Source organism: Geotrypetes seraphini, chromosome 2 (genome assembly GCF_902459505.1).
Source record: "Geotrypetes seraphini chromosome 2, aGeoSer1.1, whole genome shotgun sequence".
Classification (NCBI taxonomy): domain Eukaryota; kingdom Metazoa; phylum Chordata; class Amphibia; order Gymnophiona; family Dermophiidae; genus Geotrypetes; species Geotrypetes seraphini.
Genome location: NC_047085.1, coordinates 184,790,453 through 184,804,528, shown reverse-complemented (window position 1 = coordinate 184,804,528; position 14,076 = coordinate 184,790,453). Strand labels below are relative to the sequence as shown.

General features: G+C 41.0%; 1 protein-coding gene across 3 annotated transcripts in view; it reads right to left on the bottom strand.

Moving 5' to 3' along the window:
• Window positions 1-1,262: 1,262 nt before the first annotated feature.
• DCDC2 (doublecortin domain containing 2) overlaps window positions 1,263-14,076 on the bottom strand; it is a 252,645-nt gene continuing 239,831 nt past the window's right edge. For all 3 annotated transcript variants that reach the window (XM_033934506.1, XM_033934503.1, XM_033934504.1), the window contains one exon: window positions 1,263-1,639. In XM_033934506.1, coding sequence (XP_033790397.1) covers window positions 1,544-1,639 — 96 coding nt within the window. In that variant the 3' untranslated portion in view covers window positions 1,263-1,543. The remainder of the gene's footprint in view (window positions 1,640-14,076) is intronic.

The following is a 14,076-nucleotide window of genomic DNA, read 5'->3' as shown; positions in this document are numbered from 1 at the left end:
CCATCCACCGTTATGCACTATTTGTGACACTGGTCAGGGTTTACTAGTCACTGCTGTAGATTGCTTCAGTTGCAGAGTAGAACGTGCATTCTTAAATTCAAAGAACTTTATATCATGAAATGTATTTGATGCATATTCTAAAAAGAAAAAAAAATTAATACAGAGCTCACAAATATGGTTACGATCTGTTGGGAATAAAAAAAAAAAAAAAAAAAGAACAGAAAGCACTCATCATCCATGGCCTCTATATCATCATTCACATCAGAACCCCTTGCAATGTCTTAACCTTTTCCTATCATCGTGTACTGTATATCCCATGGCATGGGATATACAGTACACGACAGGAACACAAAATATTTGAATTTACAGACTTATGACTTATTTACATTATGTTTACAATAGCCGTAAATGATAACGGTGAATAATACAAAACTTTGGTAAAATAATTACAAATGGAACCAGCGTAACGTAAAATTTATTACGATAGGAAAAGGTTAAAGGTCATGGCTATTTAGCTACCAAAATCATCCTCATAATTTTGACCCAGATCATAAACTACCAACTAATTGACTGACTAGCCACAGAACTAAGGGCCCTTTTTACAAAGCCACATTACTGATTCCCAGCCTGGCAAATGCAACAAAGCCCATTCAGTTTCTATGGGCTTAGTCGCATTTGCCACGCCAAGAATCGCCACCGCAGCTTTGTAAAAGGGGCCCTAAGTTTGTAACTGGTGGTACTGTTATAAAAACAATTTTTTTGTCTTAAAATTACTACATTTGCAAAGGTATCAGATATTTGATAGGGAAATTGGTATTACATCATAAATCAACTAGGACTAACTATTTATTCCCTTATTTTAACCATTTATTAGTATTAAAAAGAACAAGGATGCTATAAAAAAAAAAAAAAAGCTAAAAATATATATTGTCTCATAAGCAAGGCTAACAAGAATATGCATGGAGAGAAAAATGCATTGTTTAGCCTAAGATACACTGATAGTGAATTGTAGAAACTATTTTTGAGGGGAAAAATGTTTCAATGTATTTCAGTAGAATTGCTACTGTAAACAGTTTTATTAATCCATTTAAAATATATTTTTAAATTCCTGTAATGAAAAGTAACATTACTAGAGTTAAACACGCTAGGTCTAAAGGCAGAAATCTGGGAGGGGGGCCCCAAAGACCACTAAGAAGCTGCACCTTCCTTAGCTTCAGGGAGGCATGGGGGCTCAGGGCAACTGCACTGCTCACGCTTCCCTAATGTCGGCCCTGTATGCATTGTTTTGATTACAGACTACAGCAGCAACTTTTTTTTTTTTTCTCCAGATCTTTGTTCAGCATACCACATTCTGTAGGAACAATGCAAATTTCTTTCCTATGGCTATTAATAAACATCATCAATTTTCTCTGTACTACATTATTCAAGGTAGTTTTCAACTGTATCTTCACATTATAATTATCCATCATAGATAATAACACTCAAAAATATTCAAGTATTGCAAGCCTTCATTCTTATGCTAATTCATTTTCTTGAAATTCCTCTATGCCACTGCTGCAAACTCTTTTTTTTCACTATCTCGAGGACTGGGTAGTTTTGCATGAAGTCTGGATGCTCTTTTTTCATGAGAGGGGTCAGCCTGTGGGTTAAGTACCAAAACAGAGAGTTAGAACCTCAAATTATTGAGAGAATATTGCAAAAGAGTCAAAATTCATAGATACAGCATGCCAAATATAAGGTAGCTCTTGTTGATTAGCATACTTGTATAATTTTACTTACACGTGAGAAAATATGTCTTTATAACTTTCTCTCTAACTTTGCTAGCTACAGCACAGGTATTTATGCACATTTTAACTTAATCTGAAGTGGAGGCTGACTATCAGTTTCTGCACTGAAACTGGCTCAAAATCAATATTTGGACATGTTTCAGTTTCAGCAGAAAACACTGGTACATTTTCAGCTGTAAATGCCATAGCACTCACCCTGCAAACAGGAGCAGGCTCCATCTACCCCCTCCCCCCCTCCCTCTGAACAGGATAAAGCTTGGCAGCTTCTCCTCCCCACTCCCCCCAAACAAAAATATTCCTTCACCCCAAAGCCACCTGTAGGTCCCCTTAGGTCTACCTTAAGAGTTCTTGGTGGACTAGTGGCGTAGCCCTCGACAAGGCCTCCTCCTGGAGCCACCAATGCAAGCTGTGCTTTGCCTCCGCAGTCCAGGAAAGCTGTGTCTGTAGGGAGTGGTGCTGTAGAGACTACCTGGACAAGGGAATACTGGAGCAGGCGCAAGTGAGCTCTCACCCATGAACAACCTGCACGGAAGCCACCATCGAGCCTAGAACATGCAGATAAAGCCAGGCTGCGGGGGTCAGAAGAGACAAGATCTCCATGATCGCTTCCAGAGCTTCCGTTTGCGTGGCTCGGAAAGAAAAACATAGCCCTGTGCCACGTTGAACCGCACCCCCAGATATTACAAGCACTGAGTCGGATGCAAGGGGGAAATGGAATCTTGGACACCTCTGCAGGCTGCCCAGGTTTCCGCAGGCCGCCATTGGCTGGGGGGGGCCTTGCAATGAAGACCACTGATCTAAGGTGAAGGAGATGGGAAGACACAGCTTGGAGACAGCAGTGTGAGATGCAGGAAAACACCATCCATCAACATTAAGGCAACTACACTCACCCAATTACTTGACTTGACGCTCCAGAGTCTCTGAGCCTCCTCTTCCCTGTACCATGACAACAACAGAGATCAATGGATTTCTGAGGAAGCCAATTATGGTACTAGACTGGCCATCACATACCCAGTTCATAGAAAGGTGTGCACAGATGACAACTGAAGATGCTGGTCATGTGTACATTAAGGGTTCCTTTTGCTAAGCCACGTTAGGGCCTTAATGCGCGGAATAGCGCGCGCTAAATTGCCACGCACTAGACCTTAACACCAGCATTGAGCTGGCGTTATTCTAGAAGCATAGCGTGCAGTTTAGCGCACGGTAATTTTGTGCGTGCACTAAAAACGCTAGCGCACCTTAGTAAAAGGAACCCTAAGTTTTTATACTCTTATTACTGTTTCTTTTTTTATATTTACAGTGCTTTTATTATTTTTATATCAGTTTTCACTTTTTACCTGTGACCTTGCTTTTTCTACAAAGACAACAAAAACCCCAGCAAAATTTTATTATTTATTTTAAATACTTGTATTCCACAGTTCTTACTGGATTACTGTTTTAATATACAGACATAAGCAAAGTAACAAGCATCTACCATCTAATTAAAATGCTCAAATATATCAAAACATAAAACTAAAAGAAAGCTAACAAATAACACAAAACTAATGCCGTATTGCATTACAAATAATACTGGAGAAACAGCCCCGCCTTTACTCAATTTATAAAAGAAGAATACAAAAATGCCTTCTAAAATAGATGGAGGGGCATAATCAAAAGATGTCTAAGTTCGTTTTGGGCCTAAGTCGCTAGTCGCCCAAAGTTGGACATGGGAAAAGGTCCATTTTCGAAAAATGCGTCCAACATTTTTTTTTTTTTTTTTAATCATCTAACTGTATGTCTAGCTGTCTGATCATGTAGACCGCTAAGTCCTCTCACTAGCCCACCCCCCCAGACCACTTAAGCCACCTCTGTGCAGCTTTACTAGGCTTTCCTATGCCAGGCTACCAGGTGTTGATGGTCTAGAGCAGGGGTGTCCAACCTGCGGCCCCGAGAAGGATTTTGTGTGGCCCCAGTCGAGGGTGATGCAGTGTTTTCCTCTGCTGCTCTTAGATGTTTACCATCTTGCCGGCTCTCCCCTCTGTCTTGCTGCAGCGGCGGCCCCAGAAACATTTTTTTCGGCCAATGCGGCCCAGGGAAGCCAAAAGGTTGGACACCCCTGGTCTAGAGGCAAATATGTAAAGTAGTTGTTATAATTTTTATGGCAGTTGGGGGGAAGGGGGTCAGTGATCACTGGGGGAGTGTGTAGGGGTCTGTACTTTGTTCCTGCAGTGGTTATCTTGTCACTTTGGATACCTTCTTGTGACTTAGACCTGGTTTTATATGGCCTAAGTCACAACGTCCAGTTCTGTCTAGGCCAGAGGTTCGCGACCCCTTTGGGGGTCGAACGACCCTTTCACAGGGGCTGCCTAAGACCAATCGGAAACACATATTTTCAATGGTCTTAGGCAGTGTTCTTCAACTGCCGGTCTGCAGAAATTTTCTGCCTGTCCACAGGGCTGGCACGTCCTTTGGGCCCAAGACAGCGTTCTTCAGCCGCCGGTCCACAGTGCAATCAATGTGGTGTCTTCGGGCCAGCTCCCCGAGTGCTGCAGTGCGCAAAGCCGTGGTAAAAGGCTCCTACGTACGGCCTGCACCTGAACCAGAAGCCTTCTCTCTGAGGTTGCAATGTCAGAGGGAAGGCTTCCAGATGAGGCACAGGAATTGCGTGAGGAGCCACTGCCCACAGCTTTGTGCAATGCAGCACTCAGAGAGCCGGCCCAAAGACGCTGCGTTAATCACACAGTGGACCGGCCCAAAGATAACACTGGGGGGCAGGCCAGAAGGCAAGGCACAGCATGGAGGGAGAGAGACAACAAAGGTAGGGGAAATGCTTTTATTTAGTGATTGATTTGTCTGTTCAGGAAGAAATGCATTTGTTTCTTTTCCTCTGGGGTTGTACTGCTTGCAGAGTCTTGCATCTTAGGGTTTGTTTGTAAATATTAGCACTTTTAGTTTTTGTTCCTGCATTTGCATGGGGCTATCTGTTTTCTGGTAGGAATGAATGTTAATAATAATAATAACTTTATTTTTATATACCGTCATACCACAAACAGTTGTAAGCGGTTTACAAGGGAAGAGACTGTATTCAGACAGCACCATTACAGAGAACTTTCGAAATTACATTGGCATGTTAAGTTTAGTCAGGTTTATCTGGAAGTGTTTTGGAAGTTCATCAGGTTGAGGTACATCAGGTTGAAATGGGGTCAGAGAAATTTGTCAAAGAGATAAGTTTTTATTGACTTCCTAAATGTTTGGTTCGAAAGTGCGTTTGAGATGAAGTTGGTTAAACATTTGTTCCATTTGCCTGCTTGGAATGATAGTGTTCTATCGAGGTATCTCTTGTAGGTGCAGCCCTTTAGGGATGGAAAGCGAACAAGTAGGTACTGCATGTATTAGTTGTGCCTGGGAATTCGAATTGGTGAGACAGATAGGTTGAGGATGAACCTGTCATGGTTTTGAAGCAAAGGCATGCAAACTTAAAAATGACCCTTGCTTCCACAGGTAGTTTTTTGTAATATCGGCTTACATGGTCTGATTTCTCGAGGCCATAAATGAGACGGACTTCAGCATTTTGGATGACTCTCAGTCGTTTGATGATTTTCTTGAGAGATCCCAAGTATACATACATACAGTGTGCATTGTGTATTTTAATTTTGTGGTTAACCATTATGTGTTGTTAATACAATTATACTGTGGGTATATATGAAAAATAAATGGAAAAAAAGGTGTTACAATTAGTACTATTATGGGGGCGGGGTCTGAGGGCGGAGATTGGGTGGAGATGGGCACGACTTAGCCCAGTGTTCTTCAACTGCCAGTCCGCGGACCGGTGCCGCTCCACAAAATAATTATTTCCTTTCCGCCGGTCCATAAGTGTCAAAAGGTTGAACACTGGTCTTAGGAACAGAGACACCGCTCCTCTATCCATCTCCAGGCAGGTCCACCCACATGCTGATATGCCCACATACATTTATTTGTAATTAGAAATACATATTTCACAATATATAATTACATATTGTTTTTGAGATTAATCACTTTGCTTTAATTATGTTGAATTTGTAACAATGAAAATGCATCCTGCACATCAGATATTTACATTATGATTCATAACAATGAAGTAGCAACAAAAATAATTTTATGGTTGGGGGTCACCACAACATGAGGAACTGTATTAAAGGATTGCAGCATTAGGAAGGTTGAGAACCACTGGTCTAGGCAGTGTTGTTAAACTTTCGGTTATACATGCAGTACGACTAAGTCAAGGACAGCCCACAGCCCGCCCAAATCCCGCCCTCACCACTCCTCCTAAAACACCCCTTTTAACTCTGGGCATACTGCAGCACTGTGAAGGCCTAAGTCATTTTTAAATACGTCTAAAACCCAGTTCGATTATCAGCACTTGGACGACTTGTCTCACTGATTGTCTAAGTGCCACTTTAGGCCGGTTTTTAGACATATTTCTGTTTCGATTATGAGCCCCATATGCTTTAAGCTGCTTTCTAAAAGAGAGATATGATTCAAATTTCCAAAGATCAACTGGTGATAAATTTTAGAGTGGAGAAAGTTATTATCTGAAGATGCAAATGGACAAGGACAGGACACTGAACATGAAGTGGCTGAGGAAGATTATACCGGGTTGTGAGAATGCTTGTGAAGATGACTTAAAAGAATGGATGCAGAATGATGAGAAGAAGAAAGAACTGACAGTGATATGATTGCTATAGTGAAAGGAGCGATTACAAAGATGATCTGTACAAAGAGTATCTGTTCTGAATTTGAGTGAAATGGTGTGGTGGCCATGTTAATCCACTTTCCAAGGTAATATAAAAGAAATAAAACAACCAAACAAAAAAAAAAAGCTAATACCTTTTGTTTTTTTTAAATTTATTATTGCATTTAATTAGTCCAATAAAAAAGGTATTACCTTATTTCCTTTGTTTTTTTATTTCTTTATATTACCTGTTCTGAATTTGAATGAAAGGAGCCTCAATGAGAAAAACCTAAGTCAGTGTATCTCAAACGGTGCCGAGGTACACTGTGTGCCTCCTGAGATTCCAAGTGTGCCGCGGCACACTGAGGAGGAAGAGAGGCACCTGCCATCTGACTTCCCTACGCGGTACAGCGCCAGCGCTGCCCGATTTGCCTAAGGCCTGCATGTTTCTCCCTTTAGCGTCCTCCGGCTGCCCCTCTGGCCTCCCGGTCTCACCTTTAAAGCTAATTACAGCAGCCTGCAGAGGATCGCCAGTAGAAGCCCTTCCTACCTGCATGTGGTGACTGGAGATCGCTGCGGGGAAGTCATTGCTGGAGGTGGGACCAGTGGAGACATGGTTGATCGCTGCTGGTGGTTGCCTAGGATGGGGCAGCGTCTGCTCTCTCATTGGGGAGGAGCTGGTGGTGTCTCTGGATCCGTGGAGTGGGACCATGCCATGGACTCATCCTCCCGGTTGTCTGATGGAGGCAGAGTGCTGTATTCTTTGGGAGCTGCCCATGAGCATCCGCCGCACACCGAGAGCAATGCAAACCGGCGCTGGATTGTTCTATTTCTGTGCATCTTCTGCCTGGAAGCGATGAGTCAGGGCTACAGCAGCTGGAAAGCCCGAGTGATATCTGCCCTGTCTGGACTTTTGCCGTTGGGATTATTTAAAATATGCTGAGGCAACAGAGCTGCTTCAGGAAATTGGACTTCTGCCAGACTTATTTGATTTTGGTATTCAATTTTTTTCTTCCAGTTTATGAATTAGTTTAAATTTTAATCCATTGTTTTTACCTCTATTCTTTTTATTTTATTAACTGAATTCTATTGTTTAACGGTTCCTCCCTTCTATTCCTTTTTACATATTACTTTAATTCATTTAGATATCATTTACATAGATGATGCTCCTATCTGTAAAGTTAGAAATTTCTATGAAATATTCTACACGCTTCTCTCCTCTCCACTCCTTCCTGCCCTCCATAGTCCTCTCTACCATCTTCTAACCTCTTCCTCTGTAATGTCACCTAGAGCTTGTATAGGTATGGGCAACGCACAAATGGAAGAAATAAAAATAAATAAAATAAATGATGATGATGATGATGAAGACAACTGCACTGAGCCTGCATATGTACTAAACAAAGTTGTGAAATCCAGTCTATTGAGGCAGTGCTGGCATACACAGAACACCTGGAGGAAGCAACTTCTACTGATGTTATGTTATTGAGATGCTCACTGCAAGGAAGAAAATTCAATCAGGAAAACAAACCTTAATCACAAAGATTTTTACATAACTACTGTGCTTGATCTAATGTGGTACAGTGTTCCCCTGCAAATTTGCGATTCGTGGACTCAGTTATTCATTGTATTTTCTGACTGCCTCTTCCGGTACAGGGAATGAGTCCGCGAATCAGCCTTCTGCACAGCCGATTCCCTCCCCCTCTCCCCCCCAGTCAGCCAATCAGCCTTCTGCACAGCTGATTCCTCCTCCTCTCCTCCCCCCCTCCCCCAGAGCATACCAGGTATGCACCCGCCAGCGCCCCAGCTGCCCTCTCCTGCCTTTTTACAGACTCAAAACAACATTTGCAGTTTTTCAAAATTCGCGGATGTTCCTGGAACGGAACCCCCGCAAATTTCAGGAGAGTACTGTACTCTACTTTGTACAGTTGTTTATAAATATATTGTACAGTATTTCTGTTAAAAATGTTTGCTACAGAACAAGGACATATACAATGCTATCAGTGGCGTAAAGGGGCTGGGGGTGTCCCTGAGCGCTGTCTTGGTGGGGGGTGCTGGCATCTGTCCTCCTCTCTGACCCCCCCCTCCTTCCCACACCTCCCCCCGCTGCACAAGTGCCTTCACTTTCCCCCACCATACCTTTAGCTCTTCACCGGCACGAGTAGCAAATATAACCTGTTGCTTGCACCAATGTCGGCTCTCCCATCTAACATCACTTCCGGGTTCCATGCTCAGAAAGTGATGTCAGAGGAAGAGCCGACATGGACAGCAAGTTTGTGATGCCGCTTGCGCTGGGAAAGTTAGAGGTACAGGGGAAGGGAATGTGCGTGCGCATGTGGCAGGGGGGTGGGGAAGAGGGCAGGGGAAGTGTGCACCGCCCAAGGCGCTTCTCACCTTCGCTAAGCTACTGAATACTGTTATTCAGTTGCTGAATAATTTTAATATATAATATCTGAAACATGCATATTTGTCTTTTATTTATGCATGTTTTCTATATTATCTGACTTTTCAGTTATCTAACAACGGGTCAGTTCCATTTACAATGGATAATCGAGACTCTACTATAGTAGCATTTACATATAATATAATAATATAATAATAATAATAGCTTTATTTATATCCCGTCATACCTTTTCAGTTCAAGACGGTGTACAACAAGAGGTGCTGTAAGGACAGCGAGGTAACATCAATTAGAAATTGGGGAGGGGTAAAAAGACAGAAGTGTGGTGTCGCGCAGATTTGGAGGATCAGGTGAATTTGTCAAATAGGTGGGTTTTTAGTGATTTTCTGAAAGAGTGGTATGTTAGAGAGTTCAGGATTAGGTCACTTAAGGTGTTGTTCCAGACCCCTGCTTGAAAGGAGAGTGTTCTGTTGAGGAATCTTTTGAATTTGCATCCTTTGGGAGAAGGGAAAGTGAACAAGAGTGTAGATTGCATACCTGTGTAAATGGTAAATTCAGAAAGTCACTGTTTATATGTGGAGTTTTTTCTACAGTAATATTCATTATCTACTCCAGAGGAGGAAAACTCTGGGAGATTCAAGGAAACATGATATGAAAGGGAGCAATGAACAATCAGAATTTTGATATAGCATGTCCCATTAGCCATGGAAAATTATTTTCAAAACTCAAGCTTTTACATTCATAGGCAGAAAGATTCTTAAATGTTGATAAATCCAATTGGTAATATGCCATATCGTATTGTGGGGATTATAATTTAAACAGACTTATCCAAAGGAACTATAAGCAACTCCCATCAAAATAATAACATGTAATGAACAGGATCCAAAATACTAATGCATTATGATCAAAGAACTCATCTTGGAATTTATGAAATTTTAACTCATCACTGCCATTCAGTTCCAAAATATATTTTTTGCATTAATATATACATTAAGTCCTCCATTGCTAATGTGTAGAAAGCATTTTTCTGCATAAAAGTCTAAAGTCCTCTATTAGTAATGTGTATTCTTAATAACCAAGATAAATTCACCAATAACAATCAACTGTGCAAAATTTTTCAATTATAAACATCCTCTTCTCATATTTTGCAAATAGAACATTCAGTAAATGGTGCAAGGAAAAATCTATGCTAAGTACTATTCCATAAAGGTTGCTTCAGGATGAGTTCCTTTCACAGAATAACAGTACAGATTATCGCATTCAACTTTGGGTGCAAAGAATTCACTACTGCTAAAACCTGGGGTGCAATTTGGGCACATAACCCTGGCATTCTATAATACTGCACCTAAATTTTGGGAACACCCCTAACCTGTTCATGCCCCTCCCATGGCCACACTCCCTTTTCAGTTGCATGCGAGACAATTTAGGTACTTGGTCTTATAGAATAGTGCACAAGCATGCACAAATTCAAATTAGTGTCAATTAACATCAATAACTGATTATTGACTTCTCATTAATTTGCATATACATCTGTCCTGCACACAACTTTGGGAGACCTATATAGAATCTGGAGACACTGGTGCACCAAGGGTGGGGGGCAGTTCACCCCGGGTGCTAACCATGACGGGGGCATTCCTGACCTTGGAGTCATGGTCCGGGAACTTCCCCTTTTCACGGCCCGGTCCCAAGGCTCTGAGTGGTCTACATGGCCCAGTATGTTGTCACCCTTCTCTCCTGTCCGGTCCAATGTCACCTTTACCTTCTATCAAGCTGAAAATCTGCCAGCTTCGGGAGTGATTCAGCAACGTTGCCCGAGGGCAGGGGAGGACAGAAATGCCAGACCATGGTAGGCAATAGGAGGAGGAGCGGAGAAGAGGAGATACCAAACTACAAAAAGGGAGAAACGGAAGAAGAGAGATGGACAACAAAGGTAGGAAAAATGATTTCATTTTCAACTTAATGATGTTATGTTGGTTTTGAGAATTTACATCTGCTGTCTATGCATTTGTTTCTATTTCTCTAGTGTTGTACTACATGCATGCAGGGTTTTGTTTGTGTATATTAGGACTTTTAATTTGTGTTCCTGTATTTGCATAGGATTGATCTGTGTTCTGCATGTGTGATCAAGGCCAGATGTTCTGGTAGGAATGAATGACGAGAAAGTTATTGATGTCATGGCCCAAAATAGGAACATATTTGTTGGCTCTCCTTCACTCCTTTTAGACTCAAAACGGCCCTCACTTTATGGAAGCTGGGAGGAGAGAGGGGGCAAAGGCAGACATGATCGAAACATTTAAACGGGACGTGTCGAAGTGGAAGATGATATTTTCTTTCTCAAGGGACCCTCGGCCACAAGAGGGCACCCGCTCAAACTCAGGGGCGGAAAATTTCATGGCGACACCAGAAAGTATTTCTTCACAGAGAGAGTGGTTGATCATTGGAACAAGCTTCCAGTGCAGGTGATCGAGGCAGACAGCGTGCCAGACTAAGAATAAATGGGATACCCATGTGGGATCCCTACGAGGGTCAAGATAAGGAAATTGGGTCATTAGGGCATAGACAGGGGGTGGGTAAGCAGAGTGGGCAGACTTGATGGGCTGTAGCCCTTTTCTGCCGTCATCTTCTATGGTTCTATGCTTTTTTATCACCAGCCGCAGCCATATTAACTCCGACGCTCATAGGAATTCTATGAGTTTCAAAGCTGTTACACTGTGGCCAGTGCTAAAAAAACGAGCTACGATTTTGTAAAAAAAAAGGGGAGGGGGTAGTTTGTGATTACATATTTCATACTGGACGAAGGTGTTTTCTGTGTTCTGTGTGTACGAAAGACATGGTTCTCTGTTAGCATTGACTGTGCAGGATCAATCTGTACTAGTCTGGCTTGTTTAGTTTTAAGTGGGTGTATTGATGTTCTACTGCTCACTGCAGTATGTAAGGTGTTTTCTTTTCCTAGGTACACTCTTGTACGATATGTGGATTGTTTTTCATATAGATGAGGGTGGTGGTGTCAAAAAATGATATTATTGACACATATGCTAGGTACGCCACTGCTGGGGGATAATGTCCAAAAACATTTAAGGGGCAAGTAATCAACATAGACCACTGTTAAGTTGGGTTATTTTGCTATAAATCAGGCTATTTTAACACAGAGTCTCATTGAACAAAATGGGATCCTGTGCTAAATTAACTCGTAATAAAATAACCTGACTTAACTCCGAGCTCCGCGAACATGGAGAAGATGCGGTGTACAAACCTAAGGATTAGATTAGATTAGACAACTTCACTTCTTAGCCTATATAGTGACCATGCATCCAATCTACTTTCCAATCCTGAAACCAGGATTACATACATCTTGCTCAAAACATTCAGAGATAGAGCAGAGATGGAAAAGAGGGTCTTATTGATTTATCTAGATTGAAAACAGCTTGGATCCCAGTGTTGGATAAATTAAAAGATATGTTATTAGAATTAGCACTTAAGACACCTGGTATGCAACTTTGTCAGAGTCTTTACATGTCATAGCCCCTTTGGAATTAAAAATTGAAAAGAGGGAAAAAAGTTGCACCTTGGTTTAATTTGGGTTTGATAGCATGTAAACAATTGTTATAAAGGAAAGAGCGGGAGTGGAGGAAATATCCAGATCATTTTCACTGCAGGATTATAGGAACTGTATGAAATATTATCAAGAAGATTATGGTTGCAAAGAGAGAGTTTAATTATATAAGACAATAATGGAGGATGGGTCATCTACAAAGGAGTTGTTTGCTGAGGTTAGGGAATTAACATTTTTTGGGGAAAAAAAAAATCTGATGATCAGAAGTGAAGATATCATGCCAAAATTTTGCTGAGGTCTTTCAGGAGAAGGTTGAGTCAATAGTACATTCTTTTGATCATCTGTCTTCTTCTATGAATGACTTGGAGTTGGAATTGGCTACTCCTATTCAGGTGTAGTCAGAGTTTGCTTTTGTTATAGCTAATCAAACAGAAATAATTTTGAGAGGTAGTAATACCTTTACAAACTTTCTGGATGTTTGTTCTCCATCTCTGATCCATTCTATGCAGGTGATAGCAGAACTGTTGGTGATTTTAGTGAATAAATCCATAGATGAGGGGTTTTTATCCAGATATATTTTAAAAATCTGTGATTAAACTATTCCTAAAGGGGGAGAAGTTGGATGGATCTTGTGCTGGTAATTATAGACTAATATACTCTATTTTATACTTGGCAAAAATATTGCAGAAAATTGTTTTATTTCAATTGGAAGACTTTTTGGAATCTGATACTGGATGATTTCTAGTTTGGTTTCCACTCTAAATTTTCTACTGAGACAATAATAATCGCAATCAGTGATTCTATTAGAGCGGAATTTGATAAAGGAGTTAAGTTTATGATGGTTATTTTAGACATTACTGCAACCTTTGATACGGTTCATCATAAGCTGTTATTGAATAGGTTGAAGGATGTTAGTATTGGGGGAAAAGTTTGGACTTAGTTTTATTCCTTTTTAAAGGATAGGTTATATCAGATCAAGGTCTTAAATGATGTTTAAGATTGGGTTCCTTCTGTTTCAGGGGGTTCCTCAAGGCTCGGCCCTCTCTCCCATTCTTTTTAATGTCTATATGTGTTTATGTAAGATTCTCTTAGATTTAGGGATTTCTTATCATCGAGAATAGTTAAGCTCTGGAATGCATTACCAGAGGATGTAGTAAGAGCGGATAGCATAGCTGGTTTTAAGAAATATTTGGACAAGTTCCTGGAGGAAAAGTCCATATTCTGTTATTGAGAAAGACATGGGGAAAGCCACTGCTTGCCCTGTATCGGTATCATGGAATATTGCTACTTCTTGGGTTTTGGCCAGGTACTAGTGATTGGCCACCATGACAACGAGCTACTGGGCTTGATGGACCATTGGTCTCACCCAGTAAGACTATTTTTATGTTCTATATGCAGATGATATCTAGTTCTTTATCTAATTAATAACACATGTGCTGAAAATCTAGATTTTTTAAGATCTTTGTCATTCTACTATTTAAGATTGGATGTCTGTCAATAGACTCAAGTTAAATGTTTCAAAACCTCGGGTATTGTTGCTATCTTGCCAGATTTGAGATTGAGCTCAGTGGTGGGGAATGATGTGATTCCAATTCTATATGAAATTAAGTACCTAGGAATTATAAAGAGTTTAGGTTCTTACCTTGCT